We start from the raw sequence: 12500 nt of genomic DNA on the forward strand, positions 1-12500 counted from the left end.
TATCTGTTCTCTTACCTCATCCTCTCTTGATATCAGATCAGATATATACATCTTATTCGATGGTTTAACATATAAAACGTGCGGATATTTTTCGAGTTGCGAGAAAAATACGAGCAATGAGCAAAATGTCCGCGAGTATTTTATGTTAAACCATGTTAAACCATCGAATAAGAGATTTATTTTTCCACCACAAAAAGGTGTTATTTTGCTTCAATTTTATTTGGTAAGTGTTTTAAAAAAAAGCATCATCTGTCCTTTAGAGCGCTTGTGAACGATGTAATCAGCACAAAAAAAAGACAGCGAAATGTCCTTTTATTTGATTGGATAAACGAAATGACGAGTGACAGGCGATGACAAGCTAAATTCTCAGGCTTTGTATAGTGTTGAAAACAATTTCCTTCATTAAACAACTCCCGTTCCGTCCGTATTTTCTCCGTTCTAAACCGGTCAAGCCGGGACACAACAGTGTATTACCGTCTCATATTTTGCGCGTTATCGTGACCAAATATGGTAAAATGGCGTAATAGTGGATATACAATTGTTTTCGTCCATGGCCAGCGACATGAAAGTGATTATTTCTGAAATTGAAAAGATGACTAAGTTTCATCATTTCTTTAAACTCTTGAGACAAATTTGTTTATAATTCGATCTAAGCAAAAACGTATGTTAATGAAAAATGTGTGAACAATGGCGTCAGTAAAAAAAAAAAACCTTAACTCCAAGATAAATGGCAATTATCACAAGAACACTTACATTCGACCAGGATGTTGACGCTTTTGCCATCTGGACAATTGCTGACGGGTTGACTGGGTTCTGGTTTGCAAGTGTAAACTCCAGCATGTTTAAAGCGCACAAATTGAAACAGTAACGAACTGCGAAGAGTGTCATGATTTAATCGAGTCAATGATTGATAAAGACCTCCGCTACCATTGACGAGTAGTTTGTTGTCTTTGTACCAAAGGATATCACGTATTGCTGCATCGGTAAAGTCGCAGTCCAAAATCTCCCTGTCGCCTTTTTTATATGGGAAGGGTCCCCTTGTGCAAACCTCCTGCGAGGCAGTAGCTAAAAAGAAGCCACATCATATTTTATTGATAAAGCAAAAAAAAATCGCTGACATTAAAAATATCCTCGTTATTTTCATACGCAGCTGCGAAAGCTTTTTCGGCTGTTAGAATGAGTCTAATTTTTCACAAGGGTCCGTTTCTCGAAATTTCGAAACCTTTCGCTGTCCTTTCCCTGATGTCACGATTGCCTCTGTATATTCAAAACAGAAGGGATTTACGCCCTAAAACTCCAAGACCGGCCTATTACACTATCGGACGCGAAAAGGTATTTGCATGGGTCTTAAATTGAGAAACAGGCTCTTCAATACTGTAACAGTAAATGCGGTCTGCTTCAAAATGTTTAACCACAACGTGTCCAGGTAAAGGGGAAAATCTTTAAAAATAGGATAGTTTCTATTTTGGCTGAGAGGTGGTCACTACTGAGGATAGTCATCACCAGGGCCCGGTTGTTCGAAAGCCGATTAACTTAATCCAGGATTAGCGTAAACTTTTGTTTCATGTTTTCAATTTTTTGGTTAAAGTTTCTTTTGCTTATTTTTGTTTTTCAAGATCAACATCTACGAATGTAAATTTTATCCGAATAGCAGCGTCGAACAGCATTTGGGAGTAGAGAAATAATTTAAAACTTCTTGGTTAATCTTCAATCTCGGATTAGCGTTAATCGGCCTTTGAACAACCGAGCCCAGACTTTTCCAGTAGCCTAGTCGGCAGTTGAAGACAGCTCGCAACCAGTCCTAAAATGCCCTGAAAAACAGATCCGGTCGCTCCTTGTGCAGTTGTTGGAAGGCGGCAGAACTTTATATAACTATCAAGAGTGAATTAGATAAGAGTGTTCTCATGGCATTGGTGGGCTCCCCAGCGCAGTCACAAATGTGTCTATTTTTAGAATACCCGTTCAGACGAAAATCAATTGTCCCCGAAAAAAAGATGACAGAAGCAGTCACGCATGACAGGACTTCTTCTGATTGGTTAAATGAGCTGCTCTTTGTTTGTTTCCCGCGCAAAGTGTATCTAAAAATAAATCCATTCGAGATTGTGCTCTGGAAAGGCTGCAAAGTGATAGATCAACACTCTTATTACTAGTAATAGCTGACACCACAGCTGCCCCCGCTGTCAAAGTGCTACTATGACCAAAAAACAAGTTTTATTTTTCTTTGCATTCCAAAACGTTGTTAACTAAACAGTAACTGATGGAAGTTTTAAGCCTTGATTTCAAGAAAAGACACCTGTTTATTTTAACTGGAATGTTCCTGTTTAGTGGTCCGCCATTACTAACTTTAAAATCTTGAGAGAGCTGGATCAAGGCGAAAATGACATCAAGGACTCAATAATTTAAGAATGCAATGCGTGTGTACGCGGCTGAATTAATATGCAGCCCGGGAGTTTCGGGCATTCAGACTTTTGAACAACTTTTAAACAAACTTATATATAACGATTCACTTAAGAGCTACCATTGGACCGCTTCAGTTGTATTTTATCTCACGTCCACGTTTATTCTGATTCGAATTTGCTCAGTGCTTTTTCAATTTGCCTACTTTTGGTGCCAAAACACGTACAAAAACTGAACTGACAGTTCTTTCTGGTTTAATTTTGAAATAATATTGATGGCATATTAATTAATGGAAACTACAAAATTATGGTGACGTATTTTCTGACGAATACAATTCATGCAAGACTACAGATGAAATCATAAGAGAATTTCAATGAGTCCTCTTAACTTGACGAATTGATTTTGGGGATGAAGTGAAAGTCAGTTAAGAAAGGTCATCCCAGTTACATAAGCAACTTTAGCGATACGTGGTTTTCATGTTGCGTCACCGCCGTCATGTTGGTGGACGATAACAAAAGATCTCTCATTGGCAACACCGCGGCAAAACGTTTGCGCATGCGTGATCTGCCGCATTTCCGGTTTGATTCTGTCTCCGCATCAGTCGCGCAATATGGCTGCCGTTTGAGAATCGGTACCTTGTTGGTTTACGTTCTTTTTAGAGCGATCAAGGCTAGTTTGAACGCCAGTTTCAAATGGAATGTATTCTTTGAGAACGTCTATGTTGTGTAAAACGTTTGCAAGTCCAATCCAACTAGTATCCTCGGAAAACTTGCTCCTGGAAAATTTTATTTCGTGGGAAAAGAGCTGCGAAACAGGTAAGTTTTTACGCAATTTTTAATGTAGAAAGTTAGTTGCCATCGGGTACAAAAAGTTACTGTAATGTACAGAAAGAAGGATTCCCAAGGTTTCCGTTCATGTGTGAATTGGCTTGTGGCAGGGAAATGGCAATATTGTGCAACGTGAAGGTTATTTTTTTCTGCGTTACTCCTTACGATCGGCACCTCTACATAACGTGAATGATCAATGATTCGATCAGATGTGAATTTGATTTTGAGTGTGACTGTGTCATTGGGAACGTAACCCTAACATCAAATATTTTAAATAGCTGCTTTTAAGGTTATTATATTCTCTTTTCTTGTTAATATATCTTTAAGTTATTATACTTCTTAGCAGTCACAACCCCGGGGTCACAACTCACCGATCCATGTCGACGTCAATTTCATTATTTTGTCCGTTAAAATAGTTACCAAGTTATGGATTTGCACTTAATTTGTGTTTAAGGCACGTTTTTGACCCTGCCACAATCCATGTTTTCGTTAAAATAATGTTTGGAAGAACTGAAGTGTGGGTACATTACTAGAGCTATATATAGATATCTATAGATTCAGATTCGTGACTCTGCGTGTAACAAATCATTTTTTTATTAGACTATTGTTTTGTGGAAGCATTAATGATGTAATTTGGTTTTAGGGGACTGTCATGTGTTGTCGGATCAAGTTAATCTGTTTTGAGTCATGTGATGGTTGACAGTGGATAGTTGTTCCTGAAATGAAGAATTACATTATTACCATGGACGTTTTTGGTTACACCCCACATGTTGTTCTTTTTTTAGATGACAAAATTTATTAATATATTACGTGATTTGGAGCTGCAGCTAGAAACAGGGACAATCCCATGCATAAGGTCTCATTGGGTTTGATAGCAGTAAAATATTCTAGAAAAAAGTTTACAGCTTTTATCATAACTTCTCGTCTTGGGTCCTGCTGGACTTCAAATAATTTTATGCTCTACCATTTTGAGCAAAGGACTTGTCAATCAACCTGTTATAATATTTACAATATGATCTTTGGATAGTAATTAATTTCTACTTCATATCCTATGTCTCTTACATAGTTAGTTTTAAGTTTTTATTTCCTGTAGTGCATCTTGATTATAGTTAGCACACAACCCCACAAGCACGTATTATTTCTTTAATATTGGTTGTGTTTAAATAAAGGATATTGTTGTCTTGTCAGCCTCAGTTGTATTTGCGTTAGATTGTGAATGTTACGTTTAAAGGCAAACCATTAAAAAGTGTACACAATTTAAAGGAGCCCAGGAAAAATATTCAAACTATTCATGGATTTGAATTTCTGGAAGCAGGCAAACCTTGAAGAGTTCATGTGACCATATTTGGAATACACAGCATTTCTGTTTGGGACTGTTCAAGTCCACAAGATTCCTTTTCTTTACATTGAGAAGTACTGTAAGAGCTGTCAGGTTACTCAGATGGAAATTTGACAGACCTCAGCTGTACAGCTCATTAGTGTTATTATTACTTTGATTTTCTTATTCTTTAGTTGAACCAAATAACCTCCACCATTACTATAACTGCTCAAAAGTATCAAAGTTGAAGCTGGTGGCTCAAGGAGTAAACTGTGCAAAAAAGTTAGGTTAAAAAGACTATAATGGTATTTATTATAAATATTATTTTAGAACAATGTTGCTTTTATCATTAAATCAATGGGAACCCAAACATAAGGATGCAATTTGCTCAGGAGGGGTCTTCCCTATGAAAATGACAGGGTACTTGGAAATTTTTTTAAAACAACCCTTGAAGGTAACAGAGTCTTGTTTAGTGGACATAGCCGAACGAAATCTTAACCCCTACAAAGGAACCAGTTCTAAAGTGACAAATGACTGGCATTTTATAATTCAGAAGTAAAAGTTATTTGCTGGCGTACCAAATTCTGCTATGTACAGTTCCAGATATTGATCATAGCATTGCAAGCACTACAAATCCACAAATTTTGCCCCAAAAAGGTACAACAAAAACTCCTGTCATTTTTGTAAGGGAGTCCCCTTGGGGCAGTTTGTTTACTTCACCAGTGACCACTTACTGTATTCAACTTAATTTATTCATCCTTGGGAATGGTAGGAAAGATTAGTATTATTAAAAGCAATCGCTAAAAATTCAGCACACTTGTTATATCTAAAATATTATTATTAGTCAAAGTATTTTGTCCATATGGAAAGGTAACAGGAATTATTTCTGTAAAGTCATATCCAGAAAAATGCATTGTGGGATTATGCCCCTTTCAAATGTAGGTTAGTATGCTCTTGTTCAACATGCTTGAAGAATTATTACTACAGAAATATGAAGTTATGAGTTTTTTTAAAAGTTAAATCTGATGGAAGGGCAGATTAAAAATTTATTGAAGCAGCTGAGATGCTACCCGAGTCCAGAAAGAGAGGTTCAATAATTTATTGTACTGGAAGTATTTATTAGGCCAAGTTGAAATTTCTGAAAAGTTTTGTAGGATGGCACTGAATCTTATCTCTCAAGATACATTATTTGATATCCTCCTGCTGTTTTTTTATCTTCCAGCAATTAAAAATAATAATTCCTTTTTATTGCTGGAAGATAAAATAAATAATTATTCTTGGTTGATTGTCCTTGTTGTTGTCACATTAACCCACTACAATGTGATGAAAGTGTGTTACTAGCTGTAGTAATTTTTTTTTACAGTAAAATCCTCCCTGCTAGTAGAAATTTAAGTCTTTGGAACAGCAATTGGAAATGGTTGTGAACTTTTTGGAGACCTTCACCCCTGCTGTGTTGCTGCTTTCAAGTTCTTGTGTAGTCTTAAAATTGGTGAGCGAGTAAATTGCAAGATCTAAAAAAAATGATAAAAAACAGACATATTAGTGATGAGTTTCTTTGTATCCAGAGACTGAAAATTGGATGTCCAAAAAGCATCTCCCCCCACTAAATGAAAAATGGAGTAGGTTCATTAAATTTTTCAAAACGTCGGTGTCATAGGATTCCTGGACACCCCTCTACCTGAATCCTCAATGTGGAGACAACATTGGAGTACTACTGAATTTCAATAGCCACTTGTGAAAATGGCATTAATTTTTGACAAAATTTTTGACAAAATTATTGGTACAATTTTATGGGTTTGGTCTTAAAAAAAAATTAGTTTGTCAAGTGGCATAAAGTGCTTGTTTTGCAGTCTATAAAGTTATTATTTTTCCTTAAATTCGTTTGGCAATTAATTTTTCAAAATAATATTTCCCAGCTTCCGTGACTTCCTTTTTTCTCTCCAAAATATACCAATTTTAGACTGAACCACCTGTGGTAGCATTTTGCTACCTGCACCCCAACAATGAATTTTAGTGAAGTAATTGTCCGCACTGTACTGTATTCAAGAAGAGTAAAATAAAAATGTGAGGTACATTAAATGCAAATGACACTCCAAAATAGTACGAGATAATTTTATAAGTACCTTTTGAAGAAAGAACCGAGCACCTGTTGTTGTTCCTCCGTATTTCGTCCCAATGGAGACGGCAAACTGTTGATTGAACCCATTTGGAGTTCGGCAGCTCTGGCTAAATCTTCTGACAAAAAATATTTTTGCCGGCACATTTACGGCTGCTTTTGTTGGCTTTCCCACACTTTTTTGCGGGTGAGCCGCACAACCAGACCAACGCAACAAGGAGAACTACGAAAAAAAAATTGCTCTTGTCGAGCGCGAACGCGCCCGAAATTCTCTCATATTTCGTTGCTGGTGCAAACACCAAACCCCTTGGTGCAAGCGCTTGAAACTTAAATGAAAAATAAACTTTTCAACGAGACAAACCTTTCTCCCACTTTCTTATGCTAACTCTTACTTTTTGTTTTCAAACTTCGCAGTACGGAATTTTATCTCGTTTACATTGGATTTAAATACGTAACCGGAAATGCGTATGGACCGGAAGCTTAAATTTGTACTCATGCGCAGTGCGTTTTACCGCGGTGTTCTCATTGGCTGCCTTTGTTCTTCCCTCAGAATTTGAACATTGCTTCATTGTTATGTAGATTGGTTGCAAGCCACGTATTGGCCATTTTACAGTTGTTTGCTCAGCGACCTAGCCTACTCTGAGCAGCTGACAGCTTTGTAATGCATAAGTTCACTGAAGTTAAACGCTGTCCGGCGGGGTTAGTATCTGGATGGGTGGCCTAAAAAATATAGCACTTTGTAAAAGAAGCATAGGACCGAAAATTCTATTTAAGGCTCAAAAATGCGAACTAAGAAAGGTACCGATTTTGTTAGCTTGCTTTATGCAAAACAAATATTGATGCAAAAGTAAAATTAATAAATATTGATACACAGTTTTTAGGAAGAGCAGAAGAAAGTTTTCAGGACGGTCGATCGAGAATAAATATTTTGCCATCAGCAACAAAATTTACGACATGAAAACAACCTTAATTTTTTGAACCGCGAATATAAAAGTTGCCATCAGCGAAAAACATTTTGGGAGATGATTGCTAAAGCATATAGAAAGATTTTCACAATAACTAAAAATTCCTGTGTTAAGCATTAGAATTCGACGAAGAGGTAAATGCGACTAAATTTGTTGCGTGCGTTGCTATTTTTGTGCAAATATTAAATTATGAAAATCTTTATTTTTGGCGGTTATTTGAACATAAAAGATGCAACGCTAAACGAGAAATGACATTTTTGCTAATACAATGTATTTGAAAGAAGAAAAATTTCGCGGGAATCGCGGTGAAAATGAGTTAACAAATTTGCATACGTGCTTTGAAATGTGATGCGCGAGGAGACAGGAATTTTATTTCTCTGACAAATGATTTTGTCATTGTAGTGTAAGATGAAATTTATTTATCCATGTATAATAACAGAAACCAAACCTAACCTGACCCTAATTTTTCTCTAGGCACCAAAAATGTTTCTTCAATTTACCTGAGTGCGTATTCAACCTAGATTAAGTGAGGACCAACATTTTAACCTTGGTCAAAACGGATTCAACCTGAGAACGGATTTTACCGGCAACATTTATACTAATGTAGCTTAATGTGGGATATTCGGCAAGTTTCCACGCAAAATCTCTAAAAGTGGGGAAAGCCAAAAGGCAACAAAGACAATGAAGTAAAATTCTTCATTATCAGAAGAAATTGAGGTTTTTTTATCTTCAATATCACTTCGCTGTGGAAATAGTGAGTCCGGCTGCACTCACGATTTGTCATTGCTAAACCATAGTGTCAGCCGGTTGCCTTACTTGTAGGTTGCTGTGTTGTTCTTGAAGTAGTAGTAGTTTCTTGTTTCTCATCTGAGAAAATAGAATACACAAGCGCGACAATATCAGTTGAGTTGTACAGTTATTAGTGACTGAACGAGTGACTTTGTATAGGTGTGTTTTTTGTATTTATTATTATTATTATTTTTTTGAGAGCCTTTCCTGCGCTCACAAGGGAAAAGCGGCTTGTTTATCCAATCGTGAAGCCGAGAGTGGCATAAGTGACAATATTTCTCCACAACTATAAACACATTTTCTGAATCGTGACTCACAGCCAAACGTAACTTTTTCCTTTGTTTCACAAAACTGGTTTTTAACTCAACAAATCAACTCATCTAAACTATGGGGTGTCTTCCTATAACATCTGTTGCGCAACATCACGGTTCAAACTAGGTTAAAAGAGGTACTGACCACAAATTTAAAAAACTCCTGAGCAAAACAGCTGAATGAAACTAAAGAATTTTTAGGGGTACCTTTGTTTACATTTTTTTGCATCATTAGAGCAACAGTGTTATTTTCTAATCATTCCGCCAATATAAAGTACTAAGTATTTGAAAAGGGTTGTGACTAGAGGGTGAGACACTTGGTTTTGTGTATATAAAGTACCAAACGAGCTAACCGAAGAAGAAAACTAAGAGAGTACATCCCCAATTTACGCTATGTTTCAGGGGTGATTACCTTGTTGGAAGAACGAAGTATAGTTTTCGCCTCCGTTTTTAGACTTTGGACTCCTATTATTATTATTATTTTTTTTTTTTTGCGGGTCGCGCCCTGGCTGTGCATGCGTAAGATTTCTCTTTCTCGTAGAAAACAGTTCCAGTGGGATTCGAACTCGATATCACTTCTGAGTTCAGAGGCAATCGCGATAACCACTAAACCACGAAAGACTACGTGAGACACTAACGGGGAAATATGTATTTAAGAGTTGTGTGGGTGACCGGAAACGAGTTTTTGTGTTTTCGTTGCACGCAAGGCAAGAATGAAAACCTTGCAAGCGAGACAAGTCGACCTCTCGCGACTTTGTCGCTCGCTCATCCACTTCGCGAACGAAAAATCACGATTCGCTCGCCAAAATATTTTCTCCTGGGATTCTCGTGAGGTCCGCTTGTGGCAAGTCTATGTATGACTCTGTAACATATATCGTGATTTTATAATTATCCCAGTATTGTTAAGAAAAAGTGTGAAATATTTTTAAATATCATCGTAGGGACTTGCAAAGCATCTGCTTTCTGGTTTTGATTGAAATCAATGCCGTTAACAACAGTTTTAAATGTAAACAAATATCCAATCATTGAGGCACGGAATGTGAACTGTGAACTTCGGACTACGGAATTGAAACTGGTTATTTACCAAGATATTGTAACCTACCCACATGGGAAGTGGAAGTGAGACCAAAAACAAACCAAAGACGAACAAGAGGCTAATGTTACAATATCTTGGTAAATAACCAGTTTCAATTCCGTAGTCCGAAATCTGAAGTTCACAGTCCACAGTCCATGACTCAATGATTGGGTTAAGTATAAGTGCGATCGTGGATATTTGTTTACATTTAAAACTGATGTTGCAAGTCTCTACGATGATATTTAAAAATATTTAATACTTTTTCTTAACAATACTGGGAGAATTATAAAATTACGATATCTGTTACAGAGTCATACGATAACCGGATATTGCATTGCGCGCAACGAAAATACAAAAACTCTTTTTCGGTCACGCACACTATTCTTTAATACAAATTTCCCCATTAATCTGTCACGTATTCTCTCGTGGTTAAGTCGTCATCGTGATTGCCTTTGAAGGAAGAGACACTGAGTACGAATTCCAGTTGAGTCCAAAAACGGAGTCAAAAACTATACTTTGTTCTTCGAACAAAGTAATTACCCAAGAAACAAAGCGTGTATGGAGGATATATTCTCTTACCTCCTTCATTTTATTTTCTCCTGGTTTTACTCAGTTTAAATATTGTGTCACCAGAGCAATTTATGGAAGCTAACCATTACGAATCGGTGCTTAGACCTTATCACTAGAGATCAGTGCCTAACCCAGCCGTTATTCTCTGCCTATACAGAGTGCTGTTTATCTGCAAAAGCGGGTCAACACTGAGGTTGTCAGGTATTGCCAAGTAATGTCACCAAATGTTGACCCCGTATATGTGTCACGAAGTGTCTCACCTTGTTTTGGAGTATCCATTCTAGTCAGAACGTATTTGAAAGTGCATTTCAGAATGAGCTATCTCTAAAAAATTGAATGCCAGATAATCTCTGAGCAATGATGCTTTGAAAATTCGAAATGTCGCAAATAAGTGTATGGGATGGTCAGCGCTTTTGCCACCTAAGAACTTACCAGGCTTAAAATTGACTAAGGGCCCGCAAGCACTAGGCTGACAAAATTTGTTTGGTTGAACCAAAAATTTCAACAACAATTGTCTCCGCCAAATTTTCAATTTGGTAATCTTGGCCGCACTTAAAAGCTTTTTTTTCAGATCATGGCGCGTAAATTGTAAAATATTTATAGTTTTCACGCCTGGCAAAAATTGGTCCTGCTCCGATGCAGGACGACGGCGCCTTCGAAGTTTGGTAAGGCTTGACAAAATTTGGTGGGGAAAATGTCACCGTGCGCACTTGTATCACGGAAATGATGACAGATTTTTTTGCAAAATATACAAAAAATTTTCCCAGTGCGTATGGGTCCTACGTTCAAAGAGTTCTTTTACTTTGTGAAGTCAATTTGTAAATAATATGATGCCTTGTTCTGTGAGCAAATTTTAATGATAGTGAGACAGAATGTAAACAAATATGTCAGCAAAAATTGCCTTATGTACATTGTTACCTTCTTCAAAGTAATGGACTAATTGGACAGAATCGTTTTTAATTTTTTTTCCTATACGGCATTTCATCTGACAGACGTAATCCCCAACATCTGCATTTGTCACGTTCCAGATGTCAAGAAAGAACTCAGCTTCCACTACCCGGTTGCATTCGTTGGTGTTCTGTTTCCTTATAGTATACTTGGTATTGTTCTTTAGGGTCTTGTTTCCGTAATACCATGTCAAATCATCAGCGAGATAACAGTTCATCCAGGCCATTGCTGAGCATCTCAGAGTCGCGTTGGAGAATTTCTTGACGGGAACAAGTGTATCGTATGCTTTCATGTACCCATCGCCACCTGTGTTGAAACAATTAATAATATATATGCAAGAAAAAAATACGCATCTCTGATAAGGAATAAAAAAGCAGTTTAAGGTAACACAGTGCACAAATTAGGAAATTCAGGGCAAAAAGAGGTTTACTCCGAGCATTCTGATTGATCAATGATCAAAGGAAGTCGGTGACAGCCAATCAAATGTGAGACCTGGATGACGCAATTTTCTCGTGATTGTGTGATAAGCGTGCGTTGCTTCTTCCTAACTACCTAGTACGGCAGGCTGAAGTCAGGGACTCATCCTGCTAAAGTCTATTTGAGCAGTACGCAGCAGTTACAACGTCCCCTGGGATTGGTTCAGAAAACAATGGACCAAAAACAAACAACCAATCAACTATGAACCCTAACCCTAAATACAATAGAAGGAAAGGTTACGTTTATACAAACGTTGGCCGTGTAGCACTTATATTTTAAACAGAGTTAACTGAAGAGAGCGTAGTGTAACGTGAAGTGCTAGATTTCTATCCCATATGAACCATGTGAGCGTTAGCCAACCCTAACGGCTAACGCTCACATGGTTCATATGGGATAGAAATCTAGCACTTCACGTTACACTACGCTCTCTTCAGCTAACTCAGTCTAAAAACAATAGAGCTGCGTCCTAAAGGGATCCAATGATATTACAAGTTGTAAAGAGCTCCATCCTACCTCGCAGTGACGCAAACTATTTTTAAATTCAGCGGTTCTTAAGTTCTGCCCGATGCAGTAATTAAAACATGCTCATTGCAATTAAAGGCGTTATGTCACGCAAAGTTATGTAATTTCATGACATCTGAAATGCCCAAAAAGTAGAATGAAACATTGCAATAACCACTTAATACCGCTGAACAATATAAACGTAA

At 37.3% G+C, this 12500-nt stretch overlaps 1 protein-coding gene and 1 long non-coding RNA gene across 3 annotated transcripts in view; one reads left to right on the plus strand and one right to left on the minus strand.

The window, feature by feature from the left end:
• The window catches only part of LOC137967821 (uncharacterized), a 71148-nt gene that overhangs the window by 41313 nt on the left and 17335 nt on the right, over positions 1–12500 (minus strand). For both annotated transcript variants that reach the window (XM_068814406.1, XM_068814407.1), the window contains exons 3-5: positions 11287–11622; positions 8440–8490; positions 754–1065 (exon numbers count right to left, since the gene is read on the minus strand). In XM_068814406.1, the coding sequence (XP_068670507.1) occupies positions 754–1065; positions 8440–8490; positions 11287–11622 (699 nt within the window). The remainder of the gene's footprint in view (positions 1–753; positions 1066–8439; positions 8491–11286; positions 11623–12500) is intronic.
• On the plus strand, positions 2831–5354 carry LOC138013436 (uncharacterized). Its single transcript, XR_011116505.1, has 2 exons — positions 2831–3212; positions 3868–5354. It is a non-coding gene; the product is annotated as an uncharacterized lncRNA (long non-coding RNA).

This window comes from Montipora foliosa, chromosome 8 (genome assembly GCF_036669935.1).
Source record: "Montipora foliosa isolate CH-2021 chromosome 8, ASM3666993v2, whole genome shotgun sequence".
NCBI classification, from domain to species: Eukaryota; Metazoa; Cnidaria; class Anthozoa; order Scleractinia; family Acroporidae; genus Montipora; species Montipora foliosa.